A 17,419-nucleotide genomic window follows, 5' to 3' on the forward strand; every position below is an offset into this window, starting at 1 on the left:
TCTCCTCCATCTTCCTCTTCTTTTACTATTCCTTCTCTATTTCCTTTTTCTACTTCTCCTTCTTATTCTTTATCTTCTTCTCATCCCCTATTCCTTCTTCTCCTACTATTCCATCTCCATCTTCTTCCTCTTCTTCTTCACCATTTTCTTCTTTTCCCCCTATTCCTCCTTCTTCTACTTTTCCATCTTAATTTCCTTCCCTTTCTACCATTCCTTCGTATTCTGCTATTCCTTTTGAATTTCTTTCTCCTTCTTCTTCTTCTTCTTCTTCTTTTTCTTCTTCTCCTCCCCTATTCCTTCACCTTCTACTATTCCTTCCCCATTTCCTTCACCATCTCTCTCTCTCTATCTTTTTTCTTCTTCTTTTTACTTCTACATATTCAAGTGAAGTGAAGGGAAAATGCCTGGAAAACTCAGATGTAACAAAATCTAGTGGAACACCTTCTCCTCTATCTCTCTCTCTCAACCTTCTTCTTCTTCATCTACTATAAACTACTACAATTACACTTGAGAACATGGCCTGCACACACTTGCCATATTGTATGTTCCGTTTCTGATATTGAAGCCAGCCTTCTCCGAGGAAACCCTCGAGAGAAAAAGTGATGAACCAGCCTGCTATTTCAAGCTCCATAGTGGCCTAAAAATGAGGTGGGCCTACATTCAGAGGTCAGGAGGCCAGCAAAAAGGGACCAAGAGAGAAAGAAAGGTCAAAGATTGGTCTATCACGTTCCAGAGGCATGGGTTTGCAACCTAGTTGTGGACTCAGGAGCTCCTGAGAATCATTATTGATTCAACAATTTAGATCTTCATAGACAGAGAAACAGCACATGTAGAATAATGTGGAGGTTCATTTGACACACATCCTGCAGAACAAGATCTCCCATGGTAATGGTGTTCCTTAATGGTAGTGTCCTCTTTTAGCATCCACACTGCAGCATGTTGTCTAGGAACGATTTGAGGAACATGACAAAGAGTTCAAGGTGTTGATTCATCCATTAAATTCTGGAGGCCCTGGTTCAAAACGTACGGGATTTGAAGGATCTGCTGCTAATGTCTCAGCGCCAGATACCACAACACAATGTTAGAGGTCTTCTAGAGTCCATGCCCTAAAGACTCTGGGCTGCTCAAGGGGAAACTCCTACACATTATATTAGGCAGGTGGTTTTGATGCCATGGCTGATCAGTGTGCAGGATCCATCACGTACATACGCTAGCTTTCGTTTCTTTTACGGAATAGACATGGTGGACGCGCCCTTATGTTTTGTCAGCGTGAGATACACGTTCTGTTTCTATATTTATTTCAGGCGTCATGTTCTTCGCATCCAAATCCGGGTCCATGTTGGTGTCCACATGCAGCTCTACAGCAAAACCGATTTCGTATTCGGAGAAGAAGAAGCAGTGATTCCTCACTTAGAAAAGGTATCCGGTTGTAGGAGTTGATTAGCACGTTTCGTCACCGTTACGTGTCTTAATACCCCAATTCCAAACATTTTAGGACTCTGAGTAAAATGTAAATAAAACCAGAATGCAATGATTTGCGAATCTCATAAACCCACATTTATTCCCAATAGAATGCAAAGAAGTAGTCATGCGTGAACATGATCCAGAAACGCTGAAATCCCCTCAGAGCCAAAGCTCATTTAAAATGTCCGAAAAACTGTTCTGTGGTCGGACAGATTTTTTATTTTTATTTTTTTTTGGAAATCATGGACACCACGTCCTCTGGACTAAAGAGGAAAAGGACTATCCGGCTTGTTGTCAGCGCTTTGTTCCTAAAGTCGCATCACTGATGGTATGGGAGAACTTGCCTGCTTTCCTCTCCCAAAACTTCAGCAACTGATCTCCTCAGTTCCCAGACGTGATGCTAAACGTTTTTTGAAACCTGTTTTAGCCATCGAGTTTAAAATTACCTTCTTTGTTTCCTTAAAATGGTAGATATTCTCAGTTCTTTGTTTTATTATGAATAAAAGATTTGCATTCTGTGTTTATTTGCATTGCAACCTTATAGTGCAATTGGGTTTTGCACTATAAGGTTAACACCATGCAGAATCTTCTCATAACATGCTTGCTTTGCCATCATTTAGGAAAGTCTGAGGTTCTGCGAGCAAGCTCGGCTGATCCTCACAGCTCTAGGTGCAAAGGTCAGATCCTTCTCAAACCCTGACGAACTCCCAGCAGCCACCGGGGCACTGCAGGAGACCGTCTGCCCTCCTTCGCTCAGCAAAACAGAAGCCAGAGATCTTTGGAGGGTGAGTGTTTCCGACTCGAACGTTACCTGTTCACACAGTCTTGCAACTGGATGTTGTTCTTTATTGGTGCAGGTCTTCATTCAAGCGGTGTATCACGTGTTCGGCTGTGCGTTGGGAAGAAAGCTGACATCCGAGGAACTGTTTGCAGTGAAGATCCTGACTATCGACCTCACACCTCACTCCAGAAATGGAAAAGACGCAAGTATGTCTGGAGAAAACTAGAAGTGTCTTTGATACGTGGACACGGTAGTGATATATGTGTGTATGTGTGTGTTTGTGTGCCATGTGTGTAGCAGATGGTGTGCCAGAGGGCTGGAGTGGTAGACAGGCCACAGAAGAAGAAAACCAGGCGACAACAATTCTGCAGGCCAGCTGGAAGGGCTACCTGGTGAGGAAAGTTCTCAACGCTGCAAAACCAGGTAACTTTTAATAAACCAGGAAAATGTCTGCTCCCAAAACCTCCATCATTTGTCCAGCTATCATAAGGATTATTAAAAAAAACATCACCCGCTTCAAAAAATAGCACAAGTAACCATCAGGGTTAGAGAATAATACGATCAGAGAGCACAGAGAATCTTCTAGATTTCTCTTGCAGTGTGTGTGTGTGTGTGTGTGTGTGTGTGTGTGTGTGTGTGTGTGTGTGTGTGTGTGTGCACGTGTGTATACATATAGGAACACATGCACTCGTGGCCTCCAGCTCACACTTATCAATTAAGCTGCCAGTCACTGTAAGTGAGAATGACAACCTGGAGAACAGCATTTGTTTTTATCTCTGTCATCATCTCATCATCAATCTGGATCTATTCCCTTCAAGCGTCCGCTTCTTCTCATACTGACATGCTGAGAGAGAGGGAGAGGGAGAGGGAGGGAGGGGGGGGGGGGAGAGAGAGAGAGAGAGAGAGAGAGAGAGAGAGAGAGAGAGAGAGAGAGAGAGAGAGAAAGAGGGGATCAAAACAGATTCTGGACAGATTGGGAAGCTACTTATAAAATAACCCAAGCTCTACCAAAAACCCCTAACAATATTTATAACCCCTAACTCAAAACCCCCTAACCAATATCCCTGTCTGCCTACTTCTATCCCTAATCCCTAATCCCTAACTCATAATCCATCAAATTAAACCCCTAATTTTTAACCCCTAACTTCTATCTTTAAGCCATATCCAAAACCCCTAAACCCTAACTAATATCCCCTAAATCCTATCCCTAATCCCTAACCCCTAACACCTATCTCTAATACCTAATCACTAACCCCTAAACCCTAACCCCTAACCCTAATCTCTAACCCCTAACTCCTATCCCTAACTCCTATCCCTAATTAATAACCCCTAACACCTATCTCTAATCTTTAATCACTAACCCCTAACTCTAATCCATAACCCCTAACTCCCATCCCTAAACCCTAACCCCTAACCCCTTTCCCTAATCCATAACCCCTAACTCCTATCCCTTGTCCCTGACCCCACCCCTAACCCACAGCCTCTATCTCTAAACCATAATCCGTAAACCATAAACCTTAACTCCTATCCCCTAAACCATAAACCCTACCCATAACCCCTCATTTATAATACCTAACTCCTATCCCTAAACCCTACCCATCACCCCTAATACTAAACCTGACTCAATATCCATAATCCTGTCTAAAACCCCTAATCCTAACTCTAACCTTAGAACCCTGAGGAAACCAATGCATGTGAAACATCTGAAGACCCTGTAAAACTCCAAACTGTCCTTTTAAACCTCCATAAACACTGTATATTTGATGTCTTTTTCAACTTCATCCTTTGTGTTTGTGTTTCTGTTCAGGCTCTGAGGAGAATCAGAAAGTTGCCAAGACTCTGTTGGAGATGTGGGCTTCTGTGGAATCAGACGTAGAGGAGCATGCTGTGTCTTTACTGAGGTAAATTACTCATTTCACCATCTGCTGGTGTTCGTGTGTCTGCGTACAGCTTATGGCTTTGTCGCTCGATTCATCAAACATGAACACGTATACATTCAGTGTGTCTGTGTCTGTGTGTGTGTGTGTGTGTGTGTGTGTGTGTGTGTGTGTGTGTCTTTCTAGGTGCATGATCGCAAACGACGAGAAGCTCGTGAACCTGTATCCATGCGGTGGAGATGAGTGGACTAAAATCACCTTCATGGACTTCTCCGTCCCCGTCCATGAGACCACCAGCTCCTGGGTCCTGCTTTTTAGGTCATAATGCACCAGTCTTTGAATCATTCTTACACCAGGTGCAGTTTTGTAACACACACCTTTGTCCACAGGGAGGTGTTCCATGTTCCCAAAGCCATCTTACTTGTTCCTAAGATCTTCTCTACGTTTCGCAGCCACCTTCACGTCATTGACAACGACACTGGGAAGGAAGTACCTGAATTTCTCAACAGTGTTTTGCCGTTCACGTACACGCCAAATAAGGTGTGTGTGTGTGTGTGTGTGTGTGTGTGTGTATCGTGTATATATTATACACACACGGATATTTTTTATTGTATGTATCACGTGTCATTTGTGTATGATGTATTACTTCCAGGACGGATACACGTTCGTGGCGCACAACGGAAAAACGCCTGTAGTGCCTGGAACGTGGCGACTGCGTCTGATCAGTTCCCGAGAGCAACCGGCTCAGCTGGCGAGAGAAAGACCAGTCAACAACTTCCTCGTGAAGGAGTTAAAAGATTACTACTTACCCAACAAGAAGAACATCATCTGCAGGTCTGAGATCATGTACAGCCGGTCAATTACTGCATACAACTCTTTCAGTTTTACATTGTTTTAGTAGAATTTAGAAGAATAATAATGTCACTAAATCTCAGTGAGCCAGTATAAAATCCCTAAACCATAAATCCTGTCCCATAACCCGTAACCAAATTCCCCTAATCCCTAATCTTTACATTTTACACATAAAACCTATTCCAATCCCCAAACCCTAATCCATAGTCCCTAATCTATAATCCCTATTCCTAACCCACAGCCCCTTAACCATACTCCCTATTCTTTACCCATAATCCCTATTCCTAACTCACAACCCCTAACCCATAATCCCTATTCCTAACTCACAACCCCTAACCTATAATCCCTATTCCTAACTCACAACCCCTAACCTATAATCCCTATTCCCAACCCATAATCCCTATTCCTAACTCACAACCCCTAACCCATAATCCCTATTCCTAACTCACAACCCCTAACCCATAATCCCTATTCCTAACTCACAACCCCTAACCCATAATCCCTATTCCTAACTCACAACCCCTAACCTATAATCCCTATTCCCAACCCATAATCCCTATTCCTAACTCACAACCCCTAACCTATAATCCCTATTCCCAACCCATAATCCCTATTCCTAACTCACAACCCCTAACCCATAATCCCTATTCCTAACTCACAACCCCTAACCCATAATCCTATTCCCAACCCATAATCCCTATTCCTAACTCACAACCCCTAACCTATAATCCCTATTCCCAACCCATAATCCCTATTCCTAACTCACAACCCCTAACCCATAATCCTATTCCCAACCCATAATCCCTATTCCTAACTCACAACCCCTAACCTATAATCCCTATTCCCAACCCATAATCCCTATTCCTAACTCACAACCCCTAACCTATAATCCCTATTCCCAACCCATAATCCCTATTCCTAACTCACAACCCCTAACCCATAATCCCTATTCCTAACTCACAACCCCTAACCCATAATCCTATTCCCAACCCATAATCCCTATTCCTAACTCACAACCCCTAACCTATAATCCCTATTCCCAACCCATAATCCCTATTCCTAACTCACAACCCCTAACCCATAATCCCTATTCCTAACTCACAACCCCTAACCCATAATCCTATTCCCAACCCATAATCCCTATTCCTAACTCACAACCCCTAACCTATAATCCCTATTCCCAACCCATAATCCCTATTCCTAACTCACAACCCCTAACCCATAATCCCTATTCCTAACTCACAACCCCTAACCCATAATCCTATTCCCAACCCATAATCCCTATTCCTAACCCACAACCCCTTAACCATAATCCCTATTCCCAACCCATAATCCCTATTCCTAACTCACAACCCCTAACCCATAATCCCTATTCCTAACTCACAACCCCTAACCCATAATCCCTATTCCCAACCCATAATCCCTATTCCTAACCCACAACCCCTAACCTATAATCCCTATTCCTAACTCACAACCCCTAACCCATAATCCCTATTCCCAACCCATAATCCCTATTCCTAACTCACAACCCCTAACCCATAATCCCTATTCCTAACTCACAACCCCTAACCCATAATCCCTATTCCCAACCCATAATCCCTATTCCTAACTCACAACCCCTAACCTATAATCCCTATTCCCAACCCATAATCCCTATTCCTAACTCACAACCCCTAACCCATAATCCCTATTCCTAACTCACAACCCCTTAACCATAATCCCTATTCCTAACCCATAATCCCTCTTCCTAACACACAACCCCTTACCCATAATCCCTATTCCTAACCCATAATCCCTATTCCTAACCCCAAAACCCCTCTCCCTAACTGCAATCCCTAACCTAAATCCCTAATCTCTAACCTTTAACTGACAACCCATAACCCGTAATCTATAATCCAACCCCTTCCTTTAACACATAATCCATAACCCTACAAATGACCTATAACTCATAACACCCCCCCCCACCACCACCACCCCACCCCTCGCCAACAACATACCAAACCCTGGAACCCTTTCAATGGTGCCTTATTCCTCCCTGCATGTTTTTTTTTTCCTGTAAGTGAAAGCTCCTAAACCATCCATCCGTCTCACAGGCATGCGGTCACAGTCACGTGCGATCACGTCGCCACGGTGCAATTCCAGGCTTCAAAAGATGACGTGTATCTGAAACTCAGCATCCTGGACCACGAGACAGAGGTGTACAGCAAGACGGGACAAGGGGGCGTCGTAATACCCGTGTACCGCTTTATAGCCAGCGAGGGTCCGTTAAACACACACACACACACACACACACACACACACACACACACACACACACACACACGCACACACACACACTCTTACATATAAACATATTTAGAGATAATGATAAGTAAATTAAATATAGCCAAAAGTATGTGGACCCTCCAGTTCAGTCCAATTGTGTTTAGTGTTGAAGGGGTTGATTTGAGAAGGTCACTCATGTTCTTCTACTCCAAGCTTTACACCAATGCATGATGTCTTCAGCGACAGCATACGGAGATGTTTGAGGCAAGGAGCTCACGTGAAGAACCCCACGTTGCTGAGATGGTTTCATGGAATTACATTAATAGGAAGTGGCGTCAAACGTCAAAACGAGCGCTTCGAGAGCGGAAGAACATCACCAGAAAACCTTCCACATGGGAGCGCTGTCTTGTTGTGCAAGGGGACTCTTAAGAAGGATCTGCAGTACCTCCTCATAAACAGTCTCGAACCCTTTAGATACCGCCCCCTACTGTTTTGGCCCTGTAGTGTTTTTTTTTCTCCACCGCATCTGCTTTGGACCTTTCATTGTTTCTGAGTGTTGAAAAGAAATGATCCGCCTGAACCTCATTTTATTTTGAAATAAATTTGTGGCCTGAAATGAATTTATGAACAAACTTATGGACTGTAGACCATCCTGGTGCATGCGTACACTCTTCTACGTCTCCTTAGTTGACATCTTACCAGAACTGACAACCACTCGCTTAGTTCCTTAGCTACCGCCTGACACTGGCACTTCCTGTGTATTTATAGAGTGTTTATCCCTCTGTGTGTGTGTGTGTGTGTGTGTGTGTTTGTGTGTGTAGGTTCCTGCGGCAGCGCCGTGGAGAAGGCGGGGGTGAGTCAGTCTCAGGACGGCCCTGGTGGGGGTCACGATGGAGGCAGAGGAGCTTCTGAGTGTCAGCCTGCCCAAACGGTATCCATCAATACAAACAAATCCTGTAGCTCCAAGTTCAGAAAAGGTCTTCAAGTTCAGAACTCAGTCTCAAATTGTGTGTGTGTGTGTGGGTGTGTGTGTGTGTGTGTGTGTGTGTGTGTGTGTGTGTTTTCTCAGCATCATAAATACATTCTTCAAGCCGAGTTGCTTTACAACAGCTGGCCTTTGGACGATTCACTGTCAGGTTTCATCCAAACCCTGCGAGACAAGGAGAGCAACGAGATGAGAGGTGAGCACCACGGCAGCATTCGGTCCTATACCGAGGTACAAGTGTGAGGTCATGTGACGCCCAGGAGATGATTGGAGAAAAGTCATGTGGCTCGAATATAATTAACATTTACTTTTACATTGATGGCATTCTCCTTATCCAGACCAACTTAAGACAGAGTGTTAGCCAAGTAGCAGTAGCAACTCGTGACCTTCTGATCCAAAGTCTAATATTCTAACCATTGAGCATTCAGCAGACACCCTCATCCATAGCGACTTTTCTCTCAGTTATACTACTAATCAATTAAGGGTTAAGGGCCTTGCTCAAGGGCCCAGCAGTGGCAGCTTGTTGGTGCTGGGATTTGACCTCACAACATTATGATCAGAAGTCCACCATCCTTCTCCATCCCAGCATTCGCTTGCATGTTAGAGACGGGTCGTTCACGAGTCTTTAATGTGATTAAGAAGAATGAGTCGTCCCAAAGAGCGATTCGTTCATTTTGAATGAGTCTTTAATGTGACTCAGAAGAACGAGTAGACAGAGTGATTCGTTTATTTTGAACGAGTCTTTAATATGACTCAGACGAACGACTCACCCTAAAGAGCGATTCATTCATTTTGAAGGAGTCTTTAACGAGAGATTTGTTCTTTTTGAACAAGTCTTTACTGTGATTCAGAAGAACACGCATGAGCAAAGCATCGAAAAATCTCTGTAGGTTATGTGCAGAAAACTAAATGGAGTCGTTCATCTCTTGACTCTTAATTCCGAGTCGTTCGTTCACTCTTCAGTCACGTGACTCTTATAGACGCTATGGGAACTATACCATAGTTACGAAAAATCTATATTATAGTCAGAGTTCATGTATACGTGTAGACGTGTTTAGGGAAAAGCAGAGAAAGCTGATCTTCATCAAGATGCACATCCGGGTGAAAAAGTCACGTGTCCCGATACTTTTGGAAACTGTTCCCTGTCTCTGTCCCCCAGGGCACGTCTCTTTGCGCTGATCCCGATTGGTGTGTGTTCCGAGTCTGTAGGGCCGCGTTACGCCGCTCGTGCGTCTATAGGACGCGTTTAAAGTGGGTTAATTCGATTCTCTCGTTCTCCAGAAATACCTCCCACAGCACAGGAGGCCAGGAGGCAACTCGATTTGACTTCCCATTGACCCATTTTCCACAGGCTTCCTGGGGAACGAAACTGGAGACGCGATTGCAGCAGAGCTCGATAATATGTACTTACTGATCTCACACACACACACACACTCGTGTAGCTAAGTCTCACAGGTCTCCACAGGCACACTCCAAAATCTGGTGGAACATCTGCCCAGAAGAGTGGAGCTTATTATAATAGGAAAAAGGGACTAAATGTGGAATGGGATGTTTATTGATTATTGATTGATTAATTGAACGATTTATCTCGTTTTTTTCCCTCAATATATTCAATATTTCTGACATTTATTTTTCACATTCTGCCTTTTTCTCGCTACATTTCCGTTTCTTCTACGCGATCACGTAGCGCTCAGTGATGTAACTTCATTTCACACCACCCTTTTTTTTTTTTTTTTTTTTTTTTCTCCCACTTGTTGGAACCGGAGGTGAGAAGGAAAAAAAAATAAACAAGTGCAAATTCAACAAATTTTTTTTTCCCGCCGCGACCGACTGCCATCAATCTGAGGAGCATGAGCGGCATCATGCGAGCGGGCAGCGGGTGAGGAGGTGGTTATGATACACCTGATCTCCCCCCTGCCCCCCCCCCCACCCCTTATCTACACCTGATTCCAATCATTATCTACACCTAAACCCCCCCCCCCCGTTATCTACACCTGATCCCCCCCCCCGTTATCTACACCTGATCCACCCCGTTATCTACACCTGATCCCCCCCCCCGTTATCTACACCTGATCCCCTCCCCCCGTTATCTACACCTGATCCCCCCCCCCCGTTATCTACACCTGATCCCCTCCCCCCGTTATCTACACCTGATTCCCCCCCGTTATCTCCCCGTTATCTACACCTGATTCCAATCATTATCTACACCTGATTCCAATCATTATCTACACCTGATCCACCCCCACCGTTATCTACACCTGATCCCCCCCCCGTTATCTACACCTGATCCCCCCCCCGTTATCTACACCTGATCCCCCACCCCCCGTTATCTACACCTGATCCGCCCCACCGTTATCTACACCTGATCCCCCCCCCCACCCCCCCGTTATCTACACCTGATCCGCCCCACCGTTATCTACACCTGATCCCCCCCCCCCACCCCCCGTTATCTACACCTGATCCGCCCCACCGTTATCTACACCTGATCTACTACCCCTTTTCCTTTTTTTCTTTTTTAAAATCTATTTAGCATTTTCTTATTTTAGCATTTTTTCTTTTCCCATTTGCTTTTAAAAACAACCCCGTCTCGTCTCCACCGCCGGTTATTTTGGACGACTGGACGGAAGACTTCAGATTCGATCAGGACCTGCTGTCATTCAGGCCATATAGAAACATGTAAACTTGTCAACCTGTCTAGTGGGATGAAGGGTTTTAAAGAGAAAACCGAGGTGAAAGAAGAGTTTTTTTCAGGAAGGGGTGGGGGGGGAGGTGGAGGGGAACGGAGGCTCTGAATGGAGCAACACTGCCATCTAGGGATATGCAGTGGATGTGTCTCATAAGAAGCTAGTGAACATTTGAATTGTGTGTGTGTGTGTGTGTGTGTGTGTGTGTGTGTGTGTGTGTGTGTGTGTGTGTGTGTGTGGTTTGGGTGTTGTAGTCAATAGTGGCCATGCTTGTAGGTCTCAAGTGTTCCTGGGAGTCACACTTGAGCTGAGACCTGGCCACTACAATCTAATATGCAAATAATATGCAAATCAACATGTACTTCTACTTTAAATAATCATGGATCTTCGATTTCAACGCTAAATCTGTTTTTCTCGTGTGTGCAGTGTTCAAACATCTGATCAAAGATGCAGCTGACCAACTCAGCAGCGAGCCACAGAAGCCACAGATGCCCACATCCAAAACGTCCAAGAGCAAAGAGAAGGACAAAACTACACCCAAGGAGGTTCAGCAGGTGGGTGACATGTTCTTCACTGGATCGCCAAAACTTCAGCATTTCATTCCCTATTTAGTCTCCGTAAGGTCTTACAATCAGCTCCACGCTTCTGGGAAGATGTTCCTGGAGATTTTGTGAAGACTGATGTGAAGGTGTGTAGAAGGTGTGTTGAAGCTGATTAGAAGGTGTGTAGAAGGTGTTTAGGTGTGTAGAAGGTGTGTTGAAGGTGTGTTGAAGGTGTGTTGAAGGTGTTGAGAAGGTGTGTAGGTTGTACGCATGTGTTATGAAAGTGTTCATGTGGGGTTTTTGTGTTTGTGTAGATGTTGGATGAGAAGAAGCCCCATTGGACTCTGTGTGTGGTCAGTGAGCAGACGGAGGCTGAACAGATCCAAGTGAAGAAGGACACTGAGAGACTGGAGCAGATCAGGGCTATAAAACAGGCCTGGGAAGCTTTAGAGCCTGGCAGGGCAGCTAAGGTCTGTGGACACACGGACACACACACACACACACACACACACACACACACACACACACACACACACACACACACACACACACACACACACACACACACACACACACACACACCTACCTAATTCATACCATCTATACTGATGTACTGTTGTTGGTGTGCAGGCTTTTCAGACCCGTCAGCAGTACCTGGATCATCTGAGGACGATTGGAGAGGACTTCAGGCTGGACCTCACACCTTTCATCAGGTACACAAACCCCACATGGTCACAGAAATTGTGTGTGTGTGTGTGTGTGTGTGTGTGTGTGTGTGTGTGTGTGTGTGTGTGGGGGGATCCCTGTGTGGCCATGAGTTTACTGGTTGTCTGTCTGTCTGTCTGTCTGTCTGTCTGTCTGTCTGTCTGTCTGTGTCTGTCTGTCTGACTGTATAACTGTATGTTTGTCTCGTATTTTTTGCCCACTGTCTTTGTCCTGTTGTCTGTCTCACTTTTGTTGCCCCTATTAGTCTATCTGCCTGTCTCTCTCTTTCTGTCTTTGCCTCTTTGTATGTCTGTATGTTGTCTGTCTCTCTTTCGATTTGTGTCTGTCTCTCACTCTCTCTCTCTCTCTCTTTCTCTCTCTCTCACCCTATTTCTTTGTCCCTTCATCTGCCTGTCTGTATGTCGCCTCTTTTTCTGCATGTGTCCATCTTGTTTTTCTGCCATGTCTGACTGTCTGTCAGTCTCTCTCTGTTTTAATGTCTTTGTCTGTTTATCTGTTTATCATCTCTCTGTCTGTCTGTCTGTCTGTCTGTCTGTCTGTCTGTCTGTCTGTCTGTGTCTGTCTGTCTGTCTTTTGATGCCTCTGTCTCTCCCTCACACTCTCCCTCTCTCACTCTCTCCCTATCTCCCTCTCTCCCTCTCTCTCTCTCTCTCTCTCTCTCTCCATGTGTAGGAGGACAGGCAGGCCCGAGCGTCTCAAAGATGCAGTGATGAAGGAGGAACAGCAGAGGGAGCAATTGGAGAAAGTCCAGAGCTTTCGGCTGTATCGTGAGACGGTGCTGGATCACCGGAGGCAGGAGCAGGAGCAGACCAGGCAGCTGATCAAAGAACAACTGGAACTGTTCGAAAGAATTCAGGTCGGAAATTTCGTTCTTTACATCTTCACGACAAACAAACAAACAAACAATAGACAGTTACAAATTTGTAACAAACCATCCCACTTTACATTGTGTGGCCAAACGTTTGTGTACACACAACCCTGACCATAATATGGGTATGCGCTTCTTTTTGAAGATCCCATTCCACATGTAGGCTCCATTCGCTCTTATAATAAGCTCCATTCTTCTGGGATGATGTTCCACTAGATCTTGTGGAGATTTGCAAAAGTTTTTATTCAGCCACAAGTGTGTCTCATTCCAGACGTGAACATAAATTGTGCTCGTTTCCTTCTCATGTTCTCAGGAGCAGAAAGCTGAGCTGCTGCGGAGGTTTGATCAGACCCGAGAGATCATTCGGACCTGGAAGCTGGACGAGCGGTCCCGAAAGAATGGAAAAGAGTCCAAAAGGACGGACGAGGAATCGCAGAAGGGAGAAGACGTTCCTGTTAACTGATAAGAAGATATCTCGGTGGACTTCATCCTCACATCTCGGTCCTGGGATAAACGATGTTACATTTCACCGTGTATACACATTGAATGACAATAAATCCGAACTTGACTTGACTTTCTTTAGTACGGATCTGCTCGGAGACGTGCGATCTGCCACCGAGAGAGAGTACGTCTTCTGAAGTGGGAGGAAGTTGTTCATTTGAATAGGATTTCATCTGAGTTTTATTTTTATCCGTGTGATTACAGAGCGTCTCTGTGCACCATGAGTCATCCAGAGCTTCGGATATGATCGTGATTCAGGGGCTTTAATAAAAAATAAATAAATAAATAAATACAAATAATTGAGGATGACATTTTAAATCGGTGCTTCGCATATATTAGATTTTATGAGTTTATGAGAAAGATAGAAGATGAGAAGGACGTCCATCATCGAACAGATTTCATTTTGCGCTTAATTATTCCAGCCATATCCACCTGGAACCAGAAGGTCACGAGTTTAAACCCCAGCACCAACAAGTATCCACTTCTGGGCCCTTGAGCAAGGCCCTTAACCCTGCTCAGATGTGAGTCGCTCTGAATAAGGGCGTAAGTTGTATAGAATGAAATTGTCTCTTCTCTTAAACTAGGAGACCCAAAACCTGTTCCAGCTCCATGAACATCTGCATCTGGGTTGGATATGTATGTGTGTGTGTGTGTGTGTGTGTGTGTGTGTGTGTGTGTGTGTGTGTGTGTGTGTGTGTGTGTGTTGGAAGATCTCAAATTCTCAGTATTATCGAACACCTTTGAAATGAATTGGAACGAAACTAATGCCCCCTAGTGGCCGAATGAAATCTTACAAAAATGTCCATAAAATCTAGTGGAACAATGGGATGGTAAAAAAGAAGGAGATAGCAATCTTAGGGTGAGGTGTCCACAAACTTTTGGACATATATTTATACAAACACTATATAAACACTTCCTGGGGAGCTCAGGAGAGAAACCGTATACGATCGTGTGCGTGTGTAATTAAGCAATAGGCGGAACACACACCCATCTGAAAGAATGTTCACGTCTGGGTTTTTAACGTGGCGTGTTTGCGGCTGAAAGGACGTCACGTCCGCGATCGTGACATCACCGGTTGTCACGGACACCTGCCAGGGATGGAGCGAGAGAATAGCTTTTAATTGCAGCTGCATTATGGGCCTGCGGAGTTTTTTTTTTGTTTTGTTTTGTTTTGTTTTGTTTCATTCATTCGTGCTTTCGTCGAAATGTGCTCGGGTTTGTTGACACGCGTTTGCCTCTGGTGCAAACACAACAGCCCCTGCACCAGACACCTGCCACCTGCCTGGGCAACAATGCAACCTGGGCTTTCAGATCCTACTTGAATGTGGGAAACGTGTGTGCTGGGGGCGAGTACGTCGTTCGAACGCTCCTATTGTCATCATGAATGTTAGAACAGACTGTGTGTGTGTGTGTGTGTGTGTGTGTGTGTGTGTGTGTGTGTGTGTGTGTGTGTGTGTTTGTTTGTTCTTTAGACCCCCCAGGACACTCATGGACCGGCACTCGGACCCGACCGATTGATTGACAGCTGTTGTTTAGGATGACCGTGGAACACTCCACGCCGCACGATGCATGGTCCCAAAGCCTGCTGTGTTAAAGGATGTTTCAGGATGCGTATTGGTTAAGTTTGTATACGTAACACACAATAAATACACAATAAAAAAAAAAAAAAAATAGGCTGAAGCTCACATTTAAATGCTCATCGGGTGGAGCTACTGACCAGATTTCGGGTTCCTAGAATTTTCTGAGATTAGGGTTATTTAAAATCAACGCAGAAAACGTTCCTAGAACGTTAATCTTATTATGCGCTAACGTTAGCGAAACGTTTGTTCTTGCATCTTGCACAAAAGTACAATTCTTCGCTTTTAGATTGTCAGCTGAGGTTCTTCGTCGTAACGATTCCTATTACGGTTGCAACCGACCTCCGAATGACCTCATCTCATGGACACCTAAACATGTGATTCTCGCCTCCTTTTGCTCTTATAATTCAATTTAATTCATGTTTATTTGTATTGCGCTTTTAACAATGAACAAAGAAAGTGTAAGTTTGTCCCTGATGAATGAGCCGGTGGCGACAGTAGCAAGGAAAAACTCCCCGAGACGGCATAAAGAAGAAACCTCGAGAGGAACCAGCCTCGAGAGAGAAACCATCCTCATCTGGGTTGCACCGAATGTCCATTTATTACAGATAAACGAATAATGAGCTCCAATCTTCTGGGAAGATGTTTCACAAAATTTTGTGGAGATCTGTGAGATAAGACGGCGAGGAAGTGAGGAGGTCTGGGGTGAAGTTCTAATTCGTCCCAAAAAGTGTTCAATACCGTTTGAGATCTTCCACCATCTCTTTACCAATGTGTTGTTTCTCCACTTTTTCTCCACACGGTTCGAGAGCAGATGGTTGTATAGAACATCTATGGATCCTACAAGCCATATCCATTAAGACTTTCATGTTTTCAAGTGATGATTTTTGGTGGACATTCACAAAAACCTGCAATTTTTACAGGAGTTTGTGTATCGACTATACAATGAAACAATGTCCTCGGTTCTAATTCGCTCTGGATAACTGCTGTATTCCAGATCTATGACGATCTGCTTTCCATGGGATTGGATGTGTTTAGAAGATCTTGAGTGGATGCTATAGATCTCCAAACCTAATTAGGACCTGCCTGACTTTACTAACGCTATTGTGGCCCAAAGAAATCTCACAAATGCCCACAAAATCTGGTAGAACATCTTCTCAAAGGAGTGGAGCTCATTATAAGAGTGAATGGAGACTAAATATGGAATGGGACCTTCAACATTGCGATCTTATAATAGCGTGTCCACAAACTTTTGGTCAATTTTACATGTATGTGATAGAAACTGTGGCCTGAAATAAATAAAAAAAAAAAGATGTGTGTGTGTTTGTTTTGATATTTCCAATCAAAGAGCATCTCATTTGCATATTCAAATTTGGCCTCTTTTTGAATAATTCATCCTTCACGTTCATTCTTCACACAATCGGCCTCGTAATGAAAGACAGAAACAAAGAAGGGAGGAAGAAAGAAGGGAGGAAGCGGCACGGTCGTTTTATCTCCATCTGCAAAAGGGAAAGAAGAGGTTTCATTAAAGTTGTGAAAACCCAGTGGAAGATGTTCTGCTAGATTTTGTTCTTTAGATTTTATTTAGCCACAAGGTTGTGAGGAAGATGAGGAGGCTCGGGGTGACGTTCCACTTCATTCTGAAGGTGTTCAATATGGTAGCAGCTCTATGTAACATCCAAATAATGGAAAGCAGATCTTTATGAAGCTGGCTTTGGTGCCTCCTAGTTCTCCTCGTGAAGGGAAAATTCAACACTAAGCACAATCGTGACTAAAAAGGTCTGGTGTCCTAATACTTTTGCCACACCATGGAACACTTCTCAGGAAAAGTAATGATCGGACCTGAAATGGGGTCTGGAAGCTGGATATTAGTGGTCTTGAGTTTAAAAAAAGAGGGACGACGAGTCGTGGAAGGAAGAATCAATCAATAAGAACATCTCTTGAAGGACTTCATCTTCATTTTAATTGCACTTCCTTTAGGGACACTCGCGATCTTCCACACACATCCAACCAATAAAAAGCAGATCTTCATGGAACTGGCTTCGAGCACAGGTTTGGGTCTAGATGAAGCACGTACGCATGGAACAATCAGGTGTCCCAATACTTTTGCTATACAATTCATGCCTTTCTTAGAATTTATATAAACGCAATCGGTTTTCCTGAAGGCCCCGTGGTGTTCACACGTGCTTGTTGACAGAAGCGTATAAAGCAGTAGATGCTTCGCTATGGTTACGCCGTATTGAACTTTGCCCCCCTCTTTGTGAAGAACAATTCCGACTGCCATCATTAGACCGAAG

The 17,419-nt window shown here is 44.3% G+C and overlaps 1 protein-coding gene across 5 annotated transcripts in view; it reads left to right on the forward strand.

Moving 5' to 3' along the window:
* Positions 1 to 13,844, forward strand: part of adgb (androglobin) — a 33,435-nt gene extending 19,591 nt beyond the window's left edge. For 2 of the 5 annotated variants that reach the window (XM_083535671.1, XM_083535672.1), the window contains exons 18-33: positions 1,305 to 1,419; positions 2,085 to 2,249; positions 2,322 to 2,451; positions 2,543 to 2,668; positions 4,053 to 4,146; positions 4,309 to 4,440; positions 4,512 to 4,662; positions 4,775 to 4,956; positions 7,068 to 7,234; positions 8,061 to 8,170; positions 8,309 to 8,420; positions 11,335 to 11,462; positions 11,765 to 11,920; positions 12,081 to 12,163; positions 12,849 to 13,032; positions 13,358 to 13,844. In XM_083535671.1, coding sequence (XP_083391797.1) covers positions 1,305 to 1,419; positions 2,085 to 2,249; positions 2,322 to 2,451; positions 2,543 to 2,668; positions 4,053 to 4,146; positions 4,309 to 4,440; positions 4,512 to 4,662; positions 4,775 to 4,956; positions 7,068 to 7,234; positions 8,061 to 8,170; positions 8,309 to 8,420; positions 11,335 to 11,462; positions 11,765 to 11,920; positions 12,081 to 12,163; positions 12,849 to 13,032; positions 13,358 to 13,507 — 2,185 coding nt within the window. In that variant the 3' untranslated portion in view covers positions 13,508 to 13,844. The remainder of the gene's footprint in view (positions 1 to 1,304; positions 1,420 to 2,084; positions 2,250 to 2,321; positions 2,452 to 2,542; positions 2,669 to 4,052; positions 4,147 to 4,308; positions 4,441 to 4,511; positions 4,663 to 4,774; positions 4,957 to 7,067; positions 7,235 to 8,060; positions 8,171 to 8,308; positions 8,421 to 11,334; positions 11,463 to 11,764; positions 11,921 to 12,080; positions 12,164 to 12,848; positions 13,033 to 13,357) is intronic. The other 3 variants (XM_083535674.1, XM_083535675.1, XM_083535673.1) reach the window with 3 other exon arrangements.
* The last annotated feature ends 3,575 nt before the right edge of the window (positions 13,845 to 17,419 follow it).

Source organism: Silurus aristotelis (assembly GCF_946808225.1).
Source record: "Silurus aristotelis genome assembly, chromosome: 29".
Classification (NCBI taxonomy): domain Eukaryota; kingdom Metazoa; phylum Chordata; class Actinopteri; order Siluriformes; family Siluridae; genus Silurus; species Silurus aristotelis.